The sequence below is a fragment of the Trachurus trachurus genome (genome assembly GCF_905171665.1).
Source record: "Trachurus trachurus genome assembly, chromosome: 21".
Classification (NCBI taxonomy): Eukaryota; Metazoa; Chordata; class Actinopteri; order Carangiformes; family Carangidae; genus Trachurus; species Trachurus trachurus.
In genome coordinates, this window is record NC_139899.1 from 25,016,135 (window position 1) to 25,040,412 (window position 24,278).

Below are 24,278 nucleotides of genomic sequence, written 5' to 3' on the forward strand. Positions count from 1 at the left end.
AAAGTATACGCTATAATTGGCTTTATTACATTGTGGCTGAACTGAGGGGTGAGTTAGAGGAATGTGAGTCGGCATGTGTGCATTTAAAAGACAGAGAGAGAGAAAGAGAGGGAGAGAAGAGGTTAATTTGTGTGTGTGTGCGTGTGCATGTGTGATACAGCCGTGTAATAGCAGGGAGAGAGAACGTGTGTCTTCCACATGTGTGCACTTGGAGCTCTCCCCTCTGTAATCACAGATGTAGTGGTGCAGAAATTCACTTGCGCCTGTGTTTAAGATCTGAAAATAACCCAATCTTTTAATATTTCTCTTCTATATTTAGTGTTTTAAAAAGATTCCCATATGTCAGAGGTTTATGAAAATGTGTTATTTAAAAAAAAAAAAACTACAAACTAAAGGGGATCCAAGTAGGTTCCCTGTGGAACTCCTTGACAAAAGACCTTCACTTTTTTTTAGTTCCTCTTACATATTTAATTCTTCTTTTATATTTCATGAAACCATTTTTTGAATCATATCTGTTCTGCATTGTACAGAGCAGACGGAAAATAATAACAAACAATAATTTTGATAACTGATTTTGACAAAAATGTTTCCCCATTCCAGCTCCTCAAGTGTGATCTATTTTTTGTAATCGTTATGTTTAAGACTGTTAAAATCAGTCATTTGGAGATTAAATTAACATGATTGAAATGATTTTATTTTAATATGAATACATAGAAATCATAACGTCATAAAATACTGTTTTATTGTTCTCAGGTCTCCTACTCATTTTAAAGTGAAGGCCCAAGTCCGAGTGTGTGAGATGTGGACGGCCAACTGTATGGACGTGGTCTGTGAAGGCAGCACGAACCCAGAGAGGAGCTTTGTCATGGGCTGGCCCACCAGCAACTGTGTGGCCACCTTCAGGTACACACACACACACACACACACACACACACACACGCACACACACACACACACACACACACACACACACACACACGAGCATGAGCAAATCGTTCACATTGAAGAAGAGGGATGGCTGGAAAATGAGCCATCGTTTTATTTTTTCTAGATTATCTTAATTTAATCAAACAAGAGCAAAAATGTAATTTAATTTCCTCTTACATAACTTGAGTCCGTGTATCTGCATGTATTGCATGACAGTTATTCATCTCAAGCACGCTCGATATGTTTCTAAAATGTCTCTCTGAGTCATTGACTGTACTTGTGAAAGAGTACACTGTGTTCTGAGGCTCAGATGTACATCACAGAGAGGAACTAAAAACTAAAAGCACGCAACCACAAAATCCATAAAACCTTAAGTCAGTCGTGTGAAGCCACAGCACCCACCCCACAGTATACGATGCACAACAGGCACAAACATGCAACACACGTGCAAACACATTTCTATACGTTGAGCTGCATAGTTTGCACCTGCGAAATTACAATCTCCATCAGGAAGAATCCAGTCATAGCTTGAGGTGAAGTCTGCGGTTTGTTAACCCAGCACAAGTTACATAACAGAGCAAAAACACACCGCTGCCTTTAACACGATTTCCTCTGATTATGTGTTGTCTCTCTGTTTACTCCTCTCTTCAGCTCTGAGGAGCACAAGGACAGATGGTTGGCGCTCATCAAAAGGTAAATGCCCTCTTCATGCTTTGTTTGCAATTTGATTTGTTGTTTTTTTGGGTTTTTTTTGTCTTGTTAAGCTCAAAGTTTATCTTGCAAATCAAATTCCCCTCACAGGACATAAAAGATTAGATTTGACTGGATTAGAAGTTATTAAAATAGAAGCCAGCTCAAAGTGAATTAGGGAAGTCACATTGCAAATTAATAGGAATCAAGTGGCCTGACAGAAGTGATAGGATCTGATCCACCACGATGAGCACAGTTTTTTTTCCTTTACAGCAGATACTGTTATATAATATTTTAATAATTATGACATGACAGGACTGGATTGCACAAATGACTCTAACTTTATTCAAATTATCTTTTTAACTTAACGCTGACCTCCTTCCTTTGTTTTTCCTCCACACTCAGTCGGATAACTGAGGGAAAGGAGAGGGACGACCCCAAGACGATTCCACTGAAGATATTTGCCAAGGATATTGGAAACTGTGCATATGTAAGCTTCTTCTCTTCCCTCTGCTGTTTTGCTTCCATCAGCACAGAGATGAATATTGTTTGATGGTCCTGGTCTGTCTTTAAGTCGGTAATTAATGACATCAGCGGCAGCGCTATCATTTATTAACACACGGACGGCTCGGCTACATACTTCTATAATGCCTCTGAAATGTTTCCACCAGGCCAAGACGCTCGCGGTCAGCAACACCGACACCACCACTGATGTCATCCACATGGCTCTGCTGCAGTTCGGCATATCGGTGAGTAACCAAAGACCACTGCGGATGCTCAGCTTAATACCCACTGACTGTACTTTGAAGTGATGTTAGAAACTGTTTCAGACGATTCAGTGATGTGAAAAGAGGCCTCAACTGTAGCTGCTCGGTCTACGCTATAGAAATAAGGTCTGTTAAACATCTGCAGCTGATGGCGGAGACCATTAATACGAGACTGTCTGGACAGAGGGTTTCCAGGATTTGAAGCATGTATACAAAATCATGCCGTCAGTTGATTAAAAAAAATCATGATTGTCCATATTTAATCGCAATTAACTGAAAATTGATCTCATTTTATAATGCATGAACCAAAAACAGTGACAAATACTATAAACAAAACATTGTCCAGGCCTCACTGCATTTGGCATTAAAAATATGCTCAAATAATAAAAGGAAAAAGGAATTAATGCATTAACCATTACTTTCTTGTTAACATTGACAGTCTTAATACTAGGGTTACGGTTAGGATTAAGGAGCTTTTTGTGCTAAAGAGTTATATTCATGAAGGTAAAAGCAGAATTTGATGTAGATGTTTAATCCGAATCTCTTTTTCCTTCCTGCCTAGGGTTGTGTCAAAGACCACCGCTTGTGGGTGAGCTCCAGTAAGGACGACCCTCCCTACCCTCTCATTGGTGAGACATTTTCTGTCACTGACATTACTGTGTATAAACCTCGTGTTGAAACACATGAAAAAAAGTTCAAATTCAAACAAAGAAAACTTTTTATAAAATAATTGATCTCTTTGGTGCCTTGGAATTTTAACATTTAGAATAACACATGTATGTTCATTAACCACAAAAACAAACATCCTGTCCCATCCCTCCCACTGTGAATATTTTGGAAGATCAGGCAGTTCTAATACAGAGAATAACCATAGTGGGGGGTCACGACTGAACAAACACTGGTGGTACACCATAAACCCAACATCTGGGAGCGTTTGAGAGCAGTTAGTTTTGTGACACAGCGGTATTTCTGTGTCATTTTGTTACCATAATCTTTTGTTCTGCAGTTCACACTGGATTCCAAACATCCCAACTCCAGATTAGTGATTCATCATTGCACAACACTAGTTCTGCCCTAATTTGGATCAGATTTTTTTTTTTTTTTTTTTTTTAACTTTGGCTCCATGTGACATGCACAGACTGCGCATACCAGACCCTTCCCCTCTAACCTCTGGACCCTGACCTCTCATTTCATTCAGGCCACGAGTTTCCCTTTAGCATCAAGATGAGCCACATTCGGGATGGCGGGAGCAGTGGAGGAGGAGGAGGCCTGGGAGTGGGGAGGGATTCGACGAGCCCCACCGACTGTCCAGGGGTGCTGCTGCTGGACCAGTGTCTCCCCCCAGACACCCAGTGCCAGTTCATCCTCAAACCCAACAAGGTTTCCCAAGGACAGAACCAACTCATAGGTAAGACGAAGAACCCTTTAGACTGCTGCTTTCATGACTCATGAGACATTTTCCAGAACAGAAGAAACTATATTTCAAAATCAAGGGGCAGTTTTCGTGCGTGTGGGCGACTTCAAATAGCTGCGTGAGCACTTTGAACTTCAAAAACCAAGAAATTCTGCAGCCTGTTCATATTTGCAATCAGCGAACCATCTCTGGTGTTTGTTGGCACAGCGAAGCCAAGATGCGATTATTATTTTTTTTTTTTTTTGCGTCTTATGTGGAAAGAGTCTTAGTCTGCCATAAATGTCCAAAGTCGGTCTCCATATTTTGGGTTGTAACCTGCACTAAGCTTATAACCGAAAAATATGTTTTTTCCTCGATATGACATTTAAGGGTTTCCAAGAAGGTGGTTGGTCAGTGTCACGAAGCCGTCCATAAATCTAGCTCTGTGAAACCACAAGAAGAAGTATGAGGATACAGAAAGTTTTAATGCAGAACAGAAAGTACTTTGCTGGACTTACATAAACCATTTTTTGTTTTGTTTTTTGACGTTCTTTAAGGCGCGTACTCATACAGTCATGTTGATACCCCTGAGGATGAATCGATAGTCGGAACGAGGAAGAAAAGGGAGTCATGGAGAATTGTGGGAAAGGAGATTTTAGCGGACGAGGGGTTACAGCCGGGGTTAGGACAGACGCAGTGGCAGAATAAGAAAAACATCAGACAGACAAAGGGGAAGAAACCCCAGAAGGGAAGGATGAGTGTGAGAATAGGAAGATGGAAAGTGAAAAGAGGTGACACAGCTATTGAGTAAGTCTGAGGGTCAACGGAGGTGAAGGAAAAAGAAACAACAGATAGTAGAAAGAGGAATTTACAGAGAGCGGGCAGACCGAGCGAGCAGGGCACCTCAGAAGTGAGAGGGGCAGAAAAAAAGAAGGAGGACGAGAAATGAAAACAAGAGGACGGAAGACAGGAGTGGCGGAGTGCGGAGGACGCGCGTTTGCGGATGCAGGAGAACGGGATGGAAAAAAGGAGGAGATGAGCTTTAGAGGAAAACAAGTTGAGAAGAAAAAGTGTGTTTTCCAGTCAAGGAGGCTCCAGTTTGCCAACCACAAGCTTCGCCTCAGATTCCTTTGCTCAAGCATAACAGCGTCTTACATAATCGCTCCATACCAGCCGGACCGCCATAGAGGCTTAATCGCCCCCACACCCAAACCCGAGAGCTAACGAACGCGTGTTTATTGAGGGGTAGCCGTGGCAGAGAGACCCCCGTTTGTTCACAAATACTCCGGATATTGTTCAATCCTCGGGGCTATCAACACATTTCAGACGCTTCAATACCCAGACCTCACATGCCGGTAAATTACATCAAATATTTAAAGCTTAAGACGGTGTGTACTCAACGGTGGCAAGAGCTCAAGTCCGTTTAATAGCATGAGTTATAAAACTGGCTTGTTCTTCCCTGGTAGTGGCCAAAAGCCTCCCACTTCTCATGTCCTCCAGAGTGTGATCACCACCTTCTTCAAGGGCATCTGCAAAAACATACAGCCAGATGTTTTGGTGTTTGATTCTCTGGAGCTGGAAAACCTGTCAAAGTTTGTACTAATGTAAGAATGGGAAGAGGATTTACTTGTTTTCATTACGTAAAAATATCAGAAAGTAACACGTAAAGTAAAACAAAATCTTCTGTCTTCAGGACATTTCGCAATCAGTTCCATCACAAATCCTTGTTTGAGCATTAAAGGGACTACGAGGAGTTTTGGAAAGCGGAAGTGTTTTCACACTACATTTCCCATGAGCCTCCGCGCGCACGGTGAAATTCTTGGACCGGTGCAAGACGGATGAAAGTGAAAACATTTGCCAAGAATGTTTTCATTCATCAAGAACGTTCGAAGACGATCAGATACCGTCGTAGTTCCGACCATAAACGAGGCCAACTAGCGATCCGGCGGCGTTATTCCCATGACCCGCCAGGCAGCGACCGGGAAACCTGGAAACTAGGAAAAGCTGGGCGAGTTGACCACTAAATAATAAGATCAAAATAACTATTAAGACAAAACGATATATTTATTGAAAATGGACCCATTAACAAGTGTGTAACGTAGTTTCATCCACATTAATATGAGACTCTTTTATAACTTAAAACAAACTCCTCGGGGTCTAAAAACAAATCTGTGAAAATATCTGGTTAAAGGAGCTACTGTATTTTAAAGTCTGGCCAATGCTACATAGCAAATGTTTCGGTGTCAGTTGATTATACTTCGTCCTCTGAGCAGCTCCACGACTTCTTTAAAAACTGAAAAGTAACAAACGGTCAACTGGGTTAGGGGGTTAGCATGGTAATTTCACTAGAAGAGTGAAGGTGATAGCAACAGAGGCAAAACACCACAACTGGAGTGAGTCAAGACTGAAATTTGATGCCGAAGGATCAAGGTTAGGGTGAACAGCTGATAATGCTAATGCTAAACTTACTCATAGCTTCTTACGTAGATTTTAGCTAAAGAACTTGTATTTACTCAAAAGAAGAACAACTTGGTCTAGGACAAGAAACAAAAAAACAACCTTTACTTTATAGTTTGAAGTCTCTATAGGTAAATTGGTGGTTCAGGTGAACTCGCCGTGCCTGGTCTTGTGTTTTACTGCCCAATGACGAGGAATAGTACACGCAGCACCTGTTTTGTAACATGCTAGCAGAAGGTTAGAGCGGGATGACAGACGCTGCCCACCCAGTTGACAAGCAGTCTGCAGTCTGTTTCCTCATTCCTCCTCCTCTCTGCTGCCTGACTGCTGCTGTAATGATGTAACGCCTGATTTACAGCGAGGTGATGTTTTCTCAGAGATGGCGAGGGCCTGCTGAGAAGTGCCAGAGCTGCTCCAGTAATTCTGTTACCGCTGAACTTTGTTCCACAGCGTATTAGGGCATGACGCCACGGCAGATTGTTAAATAATGGATTCTGCGTGAGGTATGCCACATATTTTTTTGGGCCCTTCTGAGGCCTCTGGGTCCTCCACCCACTCCAAGAATCCTCCTTTTGTTTTGAAGAGTCCCACCCTTGGACACGAATCACAATCACTTAATAATATAAATGTTATCATTTCAAGATTGTTGGCACGTCAAAAGTAGCAACAATTACATTACACGCCAATGGATTTATTGCAGCACCTGCCCTGGAGATATTTAAGATTAGATTTCAGAGTAGAAACAATCCATAATAGTACCGCGATTGGTGATTATTTGCGTTATCCATCTTTTTAATTTTAAAAGATTGTATTTTTTATATTGCTTGTTTTATCCAAAGATATTTTCCCAACAGTACAAACAAGCAGGAAATCACATTTAAGACACTGAAACCGGCAAATGTCTTGATATTTTACTTCTATAGTGTCAATTTTCTGTCCATCAGCTAAACAATTAATCAGCCAACTTGTATGAAAGTCCTCTTCTTTGCAGGTATTTGCACTATCGCCATCTTGAAGTGTGTTTAAAGTTGATTCTCTTATTGTCGGTGTCCCATGAAGGCAACACAGGCCTGAATCACATTTCTCCTTTTGTTGGGTTTCACTTATTCATAGATTGAAGAGTCAATATTTGCTGTACGTTCTCATTAACACATCCCTCAGTTCACAAACTGTGCTCAGCTGCATAACTACACTGAGGTGTGTGTGTATGTGTGTGTCAGAGGGAACATGAGTTACCTGCACATGAACACAATCGACACATGTAGACGCTGTGTCCTGGCACCAGTCATAGACATTACAACATACACACACATACACACACAGAGGGCTCCATTGATGTCATTTCACACACATGCATGGATAAACAGAGACACACTCCTAATTAAATGGCTCTGTGGAGCATGAGGGCAGGTCCACATACGTTTCTCTCATTGAATCAATGCTTCTTTCTTCTTCTGCCTGTCTGCTCGCTGTCTTTCTCCGTCTCACAATGTCCATCTCTGTCTCTTCCTCTCTCTCGCTCACCTACACATTCGTCACATTGTTAAGGTGCAATTATGTAGCAGGAATTTAGCAGAGTGAGTTGATTTACGTTTTTTTTTTAGAGGCTGGTTCCCCTTTTCGCCTTCAGATGTTTTTCATTTCTTTGCCATAAATCATGCATCATGCTGGTTTTACACTGTGTGCATGTTGGTCCAACTACCCGTTTTTGGGGCTTGTCCAAAAGTAAATGCTTTTATTATTTTGCATTGTAAAAATAAAGTAGAAAATACAGAAATACAGTTCTCTCTGGGCTGCCCTGCGAAAATTAAAGCCATCATAACAAAAATAAACATTACATAACCATAAAACAGACCACAACAGTTTGGCAGTGTGGCGAAACGCTGATTTCACTGTTCGATGTTGCGCACGGCACAGCTGAAGCTGCGGCTCACCTCTTCCTCTCTCGTCTTCCTGCAGAGCCCGGTCAGCAGAAGTCCTTTAAGAGGAAGAGGTCTCTGATCAACTGGCCTTTCTGGAGAGGCTCCAACACGCAGCTGGACGGCATGCCCCTGTCCCCGACCTCGCTCTCTCCCACTCAGGGACGGCTGTTCGGACGACCCCTGAGCTCCATCTGCTCCCCCGACCACGGCCTGCCCAAGCCTGTCATGGTGAGCCGAGCCGAGGTCATGTCCACCAGCAGGGACGGGGTCAGGACCTTGTCTGGTGGTGGTGGTGGTGGTGGTGGGGGGTCACGGGATGATTTGGTGCTCGGCGGTGTAGAGTAGCAGGAAGAGGACTTTTTTTTTGGACCTGTTGTGTGATAAACTGTAGCTCCACTTCCTGATTACTAGGTAGAGTAGCCAAGAATTTCACTCAAGAAAGAGTATTGTCACTTTAGAATGATATTACTCAAGTAAAAGTAAAAAGAAGCTGTCCAAATATTTACTTGAGTAAGAGTGCCAAAGAACATCAATTAAAGGGATAGTTCCACATTTTGGCAAATTGGACCATTGCCATAATCCCTATAGTCATAGCAGTAGGTTTGTTATCTTTATTTGTCGGTGCAAGCTATTTTTAGAACGGCGGAGCAGAGCAGTGAGCTGCTCAGAGCTACGCTACAGTGGCTAATGGGATTTTTTTGGTTTCCCTCATCAAACTCATCAAGTACACAATCCAACAACTCTAAAACGCTCTGGTGGACAAGTTGTGACCTGCACATTCACCACGCTATGAGATAATAACACAACGTTACGAGACAGAGTTGTTTTAGAGGAAAATTCACGCAAAACAGCTGATGCACGTTCCCGTCAGGGGCAGTTTTTTGGCACGCAGTCTCTGAATTTACCTCTAAAACAACTCTGTCTGGTAACGTTCTGTTATCTCATAGCGTGGTGAATGTGCAGGTCACAACGTGTCCACCAGAGCGTTTTGGAGTTGTTGGATTGTGTATTTGATGAGTTTGATGAGGGAAACCAAGAAATAAAAAGTATGCTGCATTAAAACTACTCTTACAAGTACAGTTTATCCAAGTACCCACCTCTGCTCATGTCAGACTGTGGTTTATGGCTCTGATAAGTGGGTCAGACTAAAGACAGAAGTGGTCGACTCGACATGTTGGAATTAAAAGAGAAGTGAAACTCTCATCTGTTGAATAAGCAGAAAAATGTTTCCTCTCTGTTACATGGTCGATTTCATGCCTTAAAATCACAACAAAGACCAAACTGGATCTATACAAAACCTTTTAGATATGAATTAATCAGTCCCTCATCAATGGAAAGATTTCCCACAATTTCATGAACCTTTATCCAGAATGAAAATACCTGGGTAATCCTAAATTCTTCTTCTCTTTGTAAATAATAAAAACCCATTTGAGGCTGAAGGAAATGATTCAGACAGATTCATCATGTTTGTTCTGGTGCTAATCCGATTTTACGAAACGTTGAACCAGCAATAAAACCAAGCAAACAGGGGAATGAGAAGCTAAATTTGTTTAATCCTTGTCTCTTCTTTGGTTTTAAAATCTCACTGTTATATTCAGAAAATAATTAAACAATTAACACGGAGAGATATTAATGTACGGGACCTTTCCCTTTGTCCTGTTTCCCTCCAGGACATGTTGGTGTTCCTGTACCTGGAGGGGCCGTACACCCGGGGCGTCTTCAGGCGCTCGGCCGGGGCCAAAGCCTGCAGGGAGCTCCGGGACAGACTGGACAGCGGGACCGAGGACCCAGACATCTCACACCAGTCTGTGTTCATCATCGCTGCTGTCCTCAAGGTAACACACACACACACACACACGCACAACCACACACACACACACACAGCTCTGTCCTGTCTCACTCGTTTGAAACCAGACAACAGAAAGCAGCAGCGACTGATGTGCGTCCAAAGTCACATAAGTCCAGACAGGATAATCTGTCTCGGCACAGCCAGGCAGGCTGCCAGTCGCACACACAAGGTGCAGCATTGTTTCACATCCAGGCCAAACAGTCGCTGCAGCAGCGCGGCGTCCAGGGAGCAGCTGAGGTGGCTCACGTTGTTTTCATTCAACCTGTTTCTGAGGCTTCGCTTCACTTTACCTGTAGCACCGACCATCACCTGCAACAAAAACATGTTAATGTGGATCAATGGATATTGGGCTTTGGGCTTTCTTTAAGATGGCATGTCACTTTTTAATTGTCTTGCCAAAGAGACGCTTTTATAATTGTATAGGATTATGACAGAAATCACATGAATTTGCATCTTTGCTGTTATTCCCACTTTGTCTCATGGTTTGTTATTGAGTGATATTTTACTTTTTGATTAAATTTTGAGTTCTTCCTGTTGATTCATAAAGATCATTCATGCACCTGAGGAACCAAAGTGCAGTGGCTCTCTGGCTAAATTAATTGGATAATGTTACAAAACAAAGTTTCATTTTCACTAAAATTAAAATACAGAACATTTTCTAGATGCAGGAATTTGATTTTTTTTGCCTTTAACAGAGAAAATAAACAAAACACAGGACAAGAAAGCAGGAAAACTCAAAAGAAAATGTTACCAAAACAAAATAAATATCTGATAACATACAAAATCATACATTTAAAGACATGTATTCAAAAATCTTATCTCAGGTAATAATCAATATACTTTTCTCACACAGGACTTCCTGCGAAACATCCCCGGCAGCATTTTGAGCGTGGATCTGTACGAGCGGTGGATGGATGTGATGGAGGGAGAGGGAGGGGAGGAGAGGACACAAACTGTCCAGAGGTAGGAACTCACTCTCTCTACCAATCCTAAAAACAGCATCATAACATTTAAAGCCCAAATCCTGCTGTTAGAGTACCAGCTGTGTCAAACACACTCAGACACACACAGACTTTCATTCTGGAGACAAATTGAAGGAAAGAGCTGAATAAATGAGCGCTGTGGAGGCCCGCGGTGGCCCCCGACACCTTACTGTGGCACTTTGTTGGTTTTTCCTTTAATTAGAGCGTGTTTATGTCTAGAGAGGGGAAGACGGAGAGAGAGAGAGAGCGGGGCGCTGCTCCACATCCAAACACAACAAACTGAATTCCTTCTGCGTAAGGAAAAATAAAAAACAAGCAGCGTCGAAGGCAACAATGAAAATGTTGGTGGAGAAATTCCCATGGAGCCTGAGATCAGACACACACACACACACACACACACACACACACACACACACACACACACACACACACACACACACACACACACACACACACACACACACACACACACACACACACAGTGAGAACAAGGAGCAAGGGCCGACGTGTTTTTGTTTTGATGATTCGTCGGTCGTGGTCGTTTACCGTCCTCTCCCTCTCCCTCTGTCCCTCCTCTCCGTCAGGTTGCTCCACCTCCTCCCCAGCGAGAACCTGCTCCTCCTGCGCCATGTGGTCGCCATACTGCACTGTATCCAAGGCAACGCCCACGACAACCAGATGAACGCCTTCAACCTGTCCGTCTGCATCGCTCCCAGCATGCTGTGGGCTCCCTCGCCGAGCACCCCCGAGATGGAGGGCGAGGGCACCAAGAAGGTGAGGAGGAAGAGCAACACACATACACACACACACATTATGGGATGTGTTTTTTTTTTTGTGTGTGATCAATTTTTTATTTTATTTTATTTCATTGCATTTTCATTCATCCAGACCCCTTACCTGCACCCTCGTCCCAGGGGGCAACATTAATTATGGACAATTACAGGGAAAAAGATAATAGAAAATAAGAAAATAAGAAAATATATAAATAAAAAAAACATTATGGAGTGTTTTAATAAACTCAGCTAATTACCCAAAGCTCAGATCTGTCACGTCTGACAGTCCTGCACCTGAACTCTTCCAAAAACCACATTTATTTTTATACAGAGTAAAAAAACAAGATTTACAAGTTACATATTATTTACATTTAGACTTCTGGCTCCAGTTTATAGAAAGCACAGACATGAGAGTGGCATCAATCTTCTCATCTCACTTTTGGCAAGACAGCAGATAACTGTAGGCTGCTATAGGTGTGTGTGTGTGTGTGTGTGTGTGTGGGGGAGTTTGTGTGTATGTGTGTGTGTATCAACACTGAGGAATTTAACGTTTCAGTGGAATAATAGAAGCAAACTGCTTCAGCGTGTGCGTGTATCTATATATGAAGCACATGTGATCAGACACACAGACGGGAATTTACAGGCTGGTAAGAAACTGTGGTTTTTCCTCACTCACACACACACACACACACACACACACACACACGAACATACTGTATGCTGCACATACGTGTTCACAGGCACACATGAGCTCTGTCAGCCTGAAAGCCATTTGTCAGCAGACTGGAGGTTTCCCTGAGGATGTGAGTGTTGACCTCCAAGCGGGAGCTGACCCACTAACACACACACCAAAAGCAGTCGAACACACACTCACACACACACTCACTCACGTTCACCTGTCATCACGGACAATCAGTCATGAGCTAAAATCACCACATTCTTACTCTGAGCCTCAGATCTCAGCGCTCGGAGCAAGGTGAAACAGGAAAAGCTTCACAGATTTACTCCTGAGCCCACGGGAACAAACTGTATTTCATTTACTACTCAGGTAATTATGTCACCATTAAACTCTTAGCTTCCCTTAAACCAGGAGTTCCCAACCTTTTTATCCCCGCGGACCGTAGAGGGTCACATGGTTTACTGTTACGTTTACATTCTTTGTTACAACTCAACATAATATAGGATAATAATAATAATATCAGCCATCTGGGGGGTGATGGTCCAGTCTACTCATGTCGCTGTAGTAAACTCCGCTTCACAAACATAATATATTTGTAATGGAAGCAGGTTTTCAGTGCTTTTGTGGCGATCTCAGGATATTCTGTTTTAACCCAGAACGCAGGGAGATTTGAAGTTTTATGTGAAGAAGCGGCATGTGAATAATATCACCTGTTGCAATGAACCTGTAATTTAAACAGGACTCTTGGTTTTTCTTTTAAAACATCTTTCTTCTTGTTGGCAGTCGTCGGGTCTTCTGTCGTCTCATTATTGAGTTTTCCCGGCGACGTGTGTTTTTCACTCTTTTATGCTTGTGGACCTGCCTGTACTGTAAATTGCGCAGCGCTGGGAAGATGCACAAACGGAAGTGGCAAAATTTCCAAAATATAACGACACGGAAGTGTAAAATAGACAAAATGAACGATTTTATATTTTTTCAATCTCTTTCTGCGGCCCGGTACCAAATGATCCATTGGAAACCACTGCCTTATAAACGACAAAAACAGCTCCACAAATCTACCACACCGATAGTTTCTCTCAGCTTTGATTGTCCCAAATCAGAAACGACCACACCTTCAGTTAATATTAGTCATTTGTCAGTTTGCAGTGATTCAGTTCTGCTGCTGAATTTCTTTTAAAAATCAAATTTTGGATATTTAAAGTGACGCACGGCGATGAAGCAACGCTGCCAGCTCCTCCTCCTCCTCCTCCTCCTCCTCCTGCTCCTGCTGCTGCTGCTTCCTCTGGTGGTTGAGGCGGCTCTAACCTGAGGCGACTTGATCCCACAGCAGCAGCAGCAGCAGCCAGAGCCACAGAGGAGGAAGCCCACCGTGGAGTCACTGAGACATAAAGCACACAAAGCCTTTGGATTTGTGGTCTATTTGGAAAGTTACAGTTACACACAAGCTCTGTGGGTGGCTGCTTTGCTTATCTTTTCAACAGTTACCGTGTGTGTGAGTGTGTGTATGTGTGAGTGTGTGTTTGCCTCCCAACTTCAAAGTGCTGTTTGAGGGTTAACACTTGGTTTTAGGACTCAGGTTGTAGGTATTTAAGCTGTGATGGCTGAGGTTAGAGGAAAGGTCTAGGGAATACATTTTGTCAACGTGTGTCCTCACAAATGCAGAACTGTGTGTACGTGGGTGTGTGTGTGTGTGTGTGTGTGTGTGTGTGTGTCCTTGGGGTGGCTGAGGTTCATTGAGAAAACATGCAAAGAATTTCCTACAGAATCCTGAGGCCAAGTGTGTGTGAGCAGAAAAAAATGGTTGCTGAAAAACCTCTCTCTCTCCCTCCACGTATACACACTCTCTCCTGTCAGTACAAGCTGCCTCGACACCCACAAATACCTAAATATCTCTTTCACAAACACCGCTCTGATAACACTTTCCCTCTCACACACTGACTTAACTGTGTGTGTGAGTGTGTGTGTGTGTGTGCGGCGGCCCGAGCACAGGCAGCCCCCTCTTTCTGAGAAAAAAAAAAAAACTTTAAAGAATAACAAAGTGAGATTTCGACATCACCCCCCACCCCCCTCCTCCTTTCTCCTCCTTTGCGGTTGGAACCGGGGGCCAATTTCAACCAGCGTGGGCCCCTCTGGTCGTGTAGTGGCGACTTTCCAGCCTCGTCCGGACGGAGACACGTGATCGCTCGGTTTGGAGCCAGTTGGGTTTAATCTCCGTGTCCCTCCCTGCAGCTTCCATGCAGCATATAATTTAAATGTTTCTGGACGGACGTAGATGTTTAGGAGCTTCTGAGGTAAAAAAAAAAAAAAAAGAAAAGAAAAAAGAACAGCTTCGGCTTCTTGTTTATCCCTTAAGATGGAAACAGAGAGATAAATCATCTTAAAGAAGGAGGGTTGGACTTTTTTTTTCTTATTTTTCTTCTGCTTTATTGTATTTTGCATGAAGTGGAGGGAAGTGATCCACCACTCAGATGTTTCTCCTGCCGGCTGCTGGATGTGTGTGTTGACCGATGACCTCAGAAATGACCCACTAACACACAGCTGTGACATCTGTGTGCGTATATATGCACACACACACACACCCACGTACGCTCATGTGCAGATTCAGTCTATCTGCTGCATGTACTATCTCACAGCGGTGCAGTGTAGTATTATTATTAGCGATATGAGTGTGGCCGTCCGTTCTCCACCTGCAGATATTTTGTGAATGATAAACCAACGACAGTCGGCCGCATTTTTTTTTTCTTCTAATTTTTCTGAATGGTTGAGAGAGAGTTTAAGAAAACATATCACAGGGTTTTAAGGGAGAATGAGCGGCTCTGAATAGGCCGCTGATGGATGGATGGATGGGTGAAAGTTTTTTTCTAACAGTGCTCTGCATCACGTAGCAGCTCTCCCCGCCTGACAGTCAGGAATGTTGAAAGAGCGATTGAAGGAGAGCAGGAAGGCCACGTAACAGAGAGAGTGGCAGCGAAGAAAAGAGTGAGTCAAAGGAAATCTGAAGAAAGTGGTGAAAATAATAGAATTCAAAAGGAAGTTTCCATCATGGTATCTGATCCTGATTTAATTATCGGACATTGGGCAGACTCTGTTCTGTCGTTTGTGCATCTCGTCTGTCACACTGACGAACAGGAGTGAGCTGATAGCACAATCACAGATAAGCATAATGATTAGGAGTGTAAGCAGTCAGCATTCTTCCACTTTTATTCAAAATATTCAATCTAAAAATACAGAAGTTGTCCTAATATGGAGCCAACACAAAGTTCAAACGCAGTTTTTTGATACATTTATTTTAACACATTTTTAGCTCTTCTCATATTCTTCTGTGTACACCAAGTGTTGCTGGAGTTTAGACCTCCTACATCAGTGTTATAGTCTATGTCCGTGGTTCTCAAAGTGGGGTTGTTGAGAGGATTCAAGGGGGTCCCCAACTTTCTCTTGAAATTTTACCACTTTTTTTCCAGAAATATTACACTTTTTTCCATAAATTTCACTAAATATTTCCAAAAATTCACGCCATTGGCCCTAATTTGAACGTACATTGATTAAAAAAGTAATGTTATTCAGTCTCAGAACAAATATTGGTGTATTTCGGCTGTTTGTTTCAAAAAGTTTGTCCAATGTGGGGTCCATGGTCTAATTTGTGTCAGTTTAGGGGTCCTTGATGTAAAAAAAAGTTTGAGAACCACTGGTCCATATGATATACAGGTATACGCACTATAGAGAACAAATCAGACTAAACCTCTGTCCTACATGCAGCTTAAAAGTAGATTCATTTGTGCCAGAAACCTCGATTTTACTTTGACCTGCTTCGTATAGAAACATGGGAATTAAATTGCAGTTAAAACTTTAAAGTTGCGTAGCTGACATCGACATCTTTAAAATATCTTTAAACAAGATCGGCCAAGTTTCAGGTGAGACAAAAGAAAATGTCTGAGTGTGTCTCAGAGCGATTTGGTGCACAAACAGACAGATTGATTAGGTAATCTTCACCATTGATTACCCATTGTTTCATTGGTAAATAAATACACACTGTCCCTGCTCATCAGGTGATGTGCTGCTCCTCAGGAATGTCATTGTGCTTTGACAGATGTCACAGAGCAGCAACAACATCTACAGGGGAAGTTATATCACCTCTCATCAGAAGCAGGTTTATTCAACTGCACCACCCTTCAAAAAAAACAAAACAGAAGAAGCAGATGAAGTAACTGCGGGGAATCTACCGACCTGCAGACAGACGAGACACGTGTGCGTTCATATTTGTTGTGTAACGAAACGCTAACTGCCTCTGCAGTTTATGGAAAGCAGATCTGAGAATTACCCATAATCCAAGTAAAGTGTGGCCTCGGGGCTTTCATACAGCAGTCATTAGTACGTGTGCTATCGGAGGAGAAATAAGCAGAGGAGATAAAAACCAGGAGGAACATGTTGCATTCGCTGCCTAGTAACAAGTGTAAGGGATTAACTGTGCCCGGTTGTTAGAGTAAAATTACTGCAGACCCCATTAAAGTTACATAACTCTGAAAATACCACTCATCTCCCATCATCTGCCAGGTACGACGAGAACAAATGGACCATCAGAGGCAGTTTTCGTGCACGGCTAAAAAGTCTCTGTCTTATCAAGAAATCAAGGTTGTTTTTTTATTGGAGATAAAGATGATCTCAGCGCAGGAAGAAAGACTTTTAAAAGTTTATAATGTGCAAAACTTTACAGTGGAGCAGATTCCTCTTCCTTCGGGGGAGGCAGACAACATCTGGCCCACAAACAAACAGACATTCGTAGAGGCCCCAACATCTGTTTGCCTTTTTTTCAGTCGTGTCACAGAGGCAGAATGACGACAGAAAAACCAACTTGCGTGTACAGTAAACACATCGGGTTTTAGTGGAAACTTTTCCACAAACCTTGGAGGATGTGACGGCGGCTGTTTGTGTCGCAGGACGTCATGTGTTTGGTAAATTTTGTCTGCTTAGTTTAAGAGGCTGCAGCCAAATAAAGTGATTTGTTTGAGGACGGATTCCAACAGAGCTGATAATTCCTATAAAGCACAGACGCTGTCGGAGAGTGCTTTTGAAACCGAGCCAGTCGCTGTGTCGAACCTTCACATTGGAAAAAGCCGCAGCAGCAGCAGAAGCAGCAAAAGGGCGTGTTGCTCTTAAATTTTCATGAAAAATACAGTAACATGAATCATCTCGAAGTCGTGCTCTGAGAAAAGTTGCTGTCAAAAACTCCCACACTTGGAAATCGTCATTCGACAAGCATTTGAAACAAGCAAAAGGCGATAATCAGAAGCCAATACATGACGTCACGTATTATTATCAGGACATTATCCAGGACTGGAAAAGAAGGAGTTTGATGTTTTCTTGGTGGGTGTGGAATGCAAATGCTTGTGTGGGGGTTTTGGAAGGTCGACATCAGTGCAAACAAACGAACACAAACTTTTCTCAGAATGATAACACTGGACACACAAACACACACAACTTTTTTTTGGAGCTGATATCACAAAGTTATTCAGGCCACTGTGGCACCGAATGAAAGAGGCAAGGAGCTGCAGAGCGAACGGCTGCAGGACGCCGTCAAAATGTATTGATTTCCATTTTATTTAGCCTTTATTTAAGCAGGTAAAAAGACCCGTTGACATCGAGATCTCATTTTCAAGGGCGAAGAGCAGCACATGTCGTCAGCATTTCCATAAAATACAAACAATATTACATTACAATAAATAGGGCCATAGTACATAGAGGTTAAAACAAAAGTGCAAGGAGCAAGGGGGTCATGGTGGCAAGAATGGTCAGCAGAGGCACCGCTCAATTGATTTTTGTTGTCGGTCCTTTAGGAAGTGACGGAAAACATTAAAAGACACGAGTCCATGATATGTGCGTGTGTGTTTAATTTGCATAGCTGCACGTTTGCTGAATTACTTGGACGTCTTCCCCAATAATAAAGTCTGCGTAAACAGAATCACGCTCTCTCAGCCAGAATGAAAATGAATCATCAGCAACAAAGATGAGTTAGAGTAAAGTCAAAGAGAGTTCACAGTGGTGTAACCAGGTGTCGTCCCTCCTCTCTCCCCCTTGCAGGTGTGTGAGCTGGTCCGATTCCTCATCGAGAACTGCAGCAGCGTCCTGGGAGAGGACGTCACCACGCTGTTCAGGAGCTTCAGCCAGAAGAGCAACAGCAGCGACCACGGATCAGGTAACTGAGAACCAGCAGAGCAGAGGAGATTTGAATATAATAAAAAAAACGACTCATGTGAAGCATGTGGCATAAATAAATAAGAAGACGTTTGAGAGTTGCTCTGCAGCTGCAGGCCAAGTCCATGTGGATTTGGCTTTTACTCAGAGTTCCCAGTTCTGTTCTCTCTTTTTTTTTTTAAACCGCCGCAATGACAGGCACAGGCTCCATCACATCATTTATATCAGCGCGTAATCCCAACAATGACATTTCTAATTCAGCTCTGTTATATAAACAAGTGGAGATGAAGGGTTGAGAAGGGCTGAGTCAGTAACATGACAGAAAAACACACAGTGTCCAAACAAACAGCAAATATTCATAACCCGATGAATCACATGACTTTGTTGTTAAATCAGACTGACAATTTAATTTAGAGGTTTGTTTTTTTTTAAGTTTGGAGGGTTTTCTTAAAAATGTAAAACTTTTTTGAATGTAATTTCCAATTATGTGGCTGAGTAGCAGATGTTGACAGATGTTGTTTGTCTTGCGTTATGCTGCAGTGAAAGATCTAATCAAACTCAACTTCTCAGTCCCATTTGGCAATAAAATAAATACTTACATAGTTACTTTAGCTCAGAGTCGGCTCTCGTTCTCCAACTTAGAGACACTTCCTCGATTAAGAAAACGCTTTTTAATATCTTCATGTAGCCTTCACATTAATAACAAAGGTCAGAGTAAAGGTTTGATTAATTAAAGTGTGTAGATGAACACTAGATCCTTGGTGTTTTCTGAAAGCTTCTGTGTGCTGCACCTTAAAAAAAATACAAAACCCTCCTCAACACACTCGGTGGTGTGCGATTTGTGTGTGCGTGTTGCGTGAGCGGTTGAGCGGCCGCGGCTCTTTCAGGCCTGTTGATTGGGGTCAGGAGATCGACCTGCTGTAATTTCAGTGATTGGTCGGGGTCACAGGTGCCGATTAACACGGCATTGAATCTCCTCATTCATAAACGCCGCCTCGTTCCTCGCTCTATAAATAACCAGCCGGGGTCAGGGAGCACCCAGCGGGACCGCGCTTTGTCCTCTGTTCTCCTCATCTCCAGCGGTGAACTGTGACTTTGTTCGCTCAGCTCAGGGGTCGAGATCTGATCCTAGTTCGTCTCAGACCGGGACAGCGTTTGGAAGATGTTTCTGTCTAAATAAATTCAACCCCAAACATTAATTGCAGGACATGTGTGCAAAATCCTAATAATTGAAGACTTATTTTAACTTTTTATTTAGATATTTTGGTAACACTTTATAATAAACACTATTAAATATTAGTTAAGCATTCATAAATACTGAATTCTTCATTTATAACACATGAATACTCATTAGTATGTTTATAAATACAGTTAGTGCTTATCAATGATGAGTAAAACATTTTAACTGTGTTTATAAACTACATACTAATGAGTATTCATGTGTTATAAATGATGAATTCAGTATTTAATGCTTAACTAATGCTTAATAGTGTGTACTTACTATAAAGTGTTACCGATATTTTAATTTTTCCACAAAACAAAACTGACATATGAATTAAAATACAAGTAAATAAAATGCAATAGAAATATCATGAAGGTAAATCACATGGAAAATAGATATTTGTCCTAAGGGGATTAACAGCAGTGCAATATCAATCATAGAGAAACACAACAATCTTATATAATAAATCTAATCCATCCATCTATCTATCTACTGTATTGTTTTCTGTTTTATTTTTTGCATTAAATTATTCAGATTCTAATTGACAGTCTCACAGATTAAATAATTAAAGTTGTTTAATCCAAGTCTAAAAATATTCTTCTTCGTCTCTTCCCAGATGTGTCGTCCTTCCAGATGAACGACTCGTCCTACGACAGTCTGGAGAACGAGCTCAACGACGACCCAGAGTCTCCGTTCCAGGAGCAGCTGCCGCTGCGCGACAAGGACAAGCCCGACAGCCGCAGCCGCGACTCCGTCATCACGCTCAGCGACTGCGACCCCGACCCCGACGCCGAGAGCGACCTGCAGCTGCAGCTCCCCCCGCTGGCCCGACCGCGGCGGTTCAGCCCGGCCGTCCGCCAGCCCCGCGCCCGCCAGGCCAACGGGCTGTCGCAGGGCCCCCGCCGGCTGAGGAGGAGCTCGGAGCCCGCGCTCGCCCTCGCCAGCACGCCGCCGCCGTCCGGCACGGTGACGACTCACGGAGATAAGCATCGGCTGCCGGCGCGGAAGGCGAGCTACGACGCCGCCATGGAGGGGGAGGGGGAGGAGGAGGACGAGGTGTTTCTGGAGCAGCTGAACGGGCTGCAGCTGAAGGAGGAGGGCGAGGACGGCGGCGAGAAGAAGAAGGGGGGAGGGGCCAAAGTCCAGAACGGAGGCCGGAGGAAGGTGAAGCACATCCCTCCGCCTCCGCTGCGGCTGGACGCCAGCTGCTCCAGTCTGTCGTCGCCGGCGACCTCGCCCACGGGCTCCTCCCTCAGCTCGCTGGACTCCGCCTTCTCGCAGTATTCCACTGACTACGCCACCAACGGGGCGATCCCATTGGCCGAGCCCACTCCTCCTTTCTCCACGCTCTTCCCCGGGCGGACCCAGGTGTCGCCCAGGGGCTCGCCGCCTCAGAGAGAGGCCACGCCCCATTCCCCACAGCCCGCCGCCGCCCAGCCGCCGCCGGCTCGCAGCAGCCAGGCGACCTCGCACCCCCACGGCCTCCACCCCAACACGTGGCTGAAGCGCGACTGCCGCCTGTCGCTGAAGCAGCCCGACAACGGACACGCAGAGGAGGACGCTCCTCCCGTGGTCAACGGGAAAACCAGCGCGACCAGTAACGGCTGCTGCGTCAGCGCCTCGGAGGCCGTGGCGGCGGCGATGCATCATCAGAGCTGCCAGCGCCGAGCGAGCAGCCCGCCGTCCTACCAGCAGGCGCTGATGCAGCTACAGCGCAGCAGCCGCTCGCCCTTCTACAAGAGCGGCGAGAAACCGCTGACGGTCCGAGAGCTGCGGCAGCTCGCCGACCAGACCTGCGCCCGCCGGCCCCCAGCCCACGCCGCCAAACCGCCCACAGGAAGTGACTGCGCGCAGCCGCCGCAGGGCGTTTTCTTCGGACAGAGCTCCACCACTCTGGTCCTCCAGAGGCAGAAGTCCCACTCTCTCACTCCGGCGATGGACGGACACAGCGGGCGGAGGACGCTCCCGCTCCCTCGCCGAGCGTCCGAGCCGACCAAGGTCAGCGTGAACTCTCCCCCCGCCTCCAGCCTCACCCTCAACAGACTCAACGTGTCGAAGGCTCACGCTGCTCAAAACGGCGGCCTGAGAGTGTCGGACGTGGAGCCGAACCACCCGACGGCGACGTCGGCGTCCGAGCAGCAGCCGCGCTTCTGCCTGTCTCCCTCCGCCACCCGCGCCGTGAGGGACTACTTCTCCTCTCAGGACCGCGAGGACGCGGACGTCTGCCTGCAGCGGAGCCAGGAGGTGGCGCTCGCCATCGTGCAGGGGAAGAGGGAGTGGCAGAGCCGGCGCTGCAGCGACCCGCGGGTGGACGACTTCGAACAGCTCTTCTTCGCCGAGGAGTCGTACGTGTAAATAAGAAAAAACGTTGTACAGACAAAAAAAAACTGTGTATATGAGAGACTGAATTCACCGGACGTGTTTCACTCTGTCGTCATTATCGATGTGGTTTTACTCCTTTTTCCTTCTGGCAGCAGCGGTTTTACTGTAACGGTACATCTGATTAATGATTAGCCATGACGACAACACGTGTTTTTATCTCGCTGCAGTGCCAGAGGAGACGAGGAGCACAGACGCCCTCACTGTACAGACGACTTTACTGGCAGTTGTAGCTTTTTTTTTTTTTTTTTTTTTTACGAGCAGTTAAGTGAACTATTTCTCTCAAGTGAAGTGTTTATACATCTGAATCAGTGAATCAATAGGGTTTGGTATTTATTCATACGAGCCGAGTTTCCAGACACAGCACACAGTGTTGTCGTCTGTGGCTCTGGTTTCTATCTCTGTGACCTGGGAGGGGAGGGGGGAGAAGAAGCAGTGGAGGAAGACTTAAAAAAAACTGTCTATGTGTGTGTGTTTGTGTGTGAGTGTGTGTGTTTGTGTGTGAAATAAAGTCACGAGTGGTGCTGAATATGATGCGATCATTAACGGTCTGTCCAGAGCAGGAATGTGAGAAAAACTTGTGCCACTGAGGGAGAAATCGCCGTTATTCTTGCTTTTATAGCACTTTATTATCCTCGCCATGAAACCCTCTTTAGTCTCACAAGAATGTCAAGGACGCAGCCTGGTGTGTGTGTGTGTGTGTGGTGTGTAAGTCTGTGTGTGAATGAACCATTGAAAAAACAGTTTCTCTAGTTCTCTGTTGTACGTTTGTCCATAATAATATGATATTTTTGTTCCAGTGCTCATGTCAATGCAGTACTGATTCCCTTTTTGGTGACACTACGATAAATGACCTTATTTCACTGTGCATCAGTGTTGTGGCAAAGTATGTAAATACAACATACCTGTAGATAATATATTCTTAACACAATGTGAGAGCAGTTTTCATGAGTATTACGACAGTGTTATCATGAACAGGATCGCACACTGGAATAAGGCCATTGTCACGTTGAGTGTTGCCATTTTTAAAATGGTCTCAAAATGTACTTTATCCTGTATTATTATTAATAATATTATAATTCTTATCTCCATTACAGTGAAACAAGTTCAACGTGTATAGCTCTGCATATTTATAATACAGAAATATATGAATATATATATAAATATATTATCTTGTTCCTTTGGTATGTTGTGTTGTGTGAGAAAAATCATGTGTATTTTTGTACATGCCAATTCTGCTGCTGCTGCTGTCTCTATAGAAAGTATATTTGCTACAAAATGCACTTGTATTTGTATATTGTGTACATCTGATGTCCAATGCTCACGAGAACAAAAATATTATTGATTTTAATAAATGTTGCTCTTGTGAAACTACTTTGCAGATCGACTGTGGATTTGTTTTTAAACACATTGTTATGGTACAGTATCAGCAGGCTAATATTGAGAAGTGTCACCTTACTGTCTCTGTGCTGCACATCTGGATGAATATAACCAGGTGTTATATATCAGCTGGTAGCCAGCAGCTGATGAATAAGCCACTGATGATGAAGCAGCAGCAGATGCCAGTGTGGCTGTGTAAACATAGTCTGCAATGACTCACAAAAACAGGGACAGGAACGTACACTAGTGTATATGTATACACACATTAATATTAAAACAAGAAGCAGGTTTTAATTTTAATGTGTAAAATGTGTTTTCTCAAAATAAAAACTCAAGTTCACACACTAAGAATTAAATATTTTTTCTGGTCATGGAAATAGGCTACTGTGGGAAATATGAGAAAAACAATCATGCTTTTTAATTGCCGTATAATGTAACTGTTCATGGAGGGAAAAAACATGCCAATATTTATCCCTATAACGATGACCTGGACACATGAGAATATTCACAGGCTTGATACCAGTATTTAGTTATGATTAATCTGTTCAATTTTCTAATTATTCTCTTCTCATCCTAATTGTAACGTAATTTTCTCTCAAAGTCAGTTAAGAAATGAAAAGGGTACTGTCCTGAAACCTCCAAAATAGTTTCCCTATTCATTTATTAAT

The 24,278-nt window shown here is 43.7% G+C and overlaps 1 protein-coding gene across 2 annotated transcripts in view; it reads left to right on the plus strand.

Moving 5' to 3' along the window:
* Positions 1-22,413, plus strand: part of LOC311004613 (rho GTPase-activating protein 20-like) — a gene marked incomplete at its 5' end in the record, with an annotated part of 62,643 nt that extends 40,230 nt beyond the window's left edge. For both annotated transcript variants that reach the window (XM_083996737.1, XM_083996738.1), the window contains 12 exons: positions 754-903; positions 1,579-1,620; positions 2,023-2,107; positions 2,289-2,366; positions 2,947-3,013; positions 3,583-3,792; positions 8,194-8,384; positions 9,827-9,991; positions 10,859-10,968; positions 11,573-11,762; positions 18,516-18,630; positions 20,468-22,413. In XM_083996737.1, coding sequence (XP_083852863.1) covers positions 754-903; positions 1,579-1,620; positions 2,023-2,107; positions 2,289-2,366; positions 2,947-3,013; positions 3,583-3,792; positions 8,194-8,384; positions 9,827-9,991; positions 10,859-10,968; positions 11,573-11,762; positions 18,516-18,630; positions 20,468-22,206 — 3,142 coding nt within the window. In that variant the 3' untranslated portion in view covers positions 22,207-22,413. The remainder of the gene's footprint in view (positions 1-753; positions 904-1,578; positions 1,621-2,022; positions 2,108-2,288; positions 2,367-2,946; positions 3,014-3,582; positions 3,793-8,193; positions 8,385-9,826; positions 9,992-10,858; positions 10,969-11,572; positions 11,763-18,515; positions 18,631-20,467) is intronic.
* Between the last annotated feature and the right edge of the window lie 1,865 nt (positions 22,414-24,278).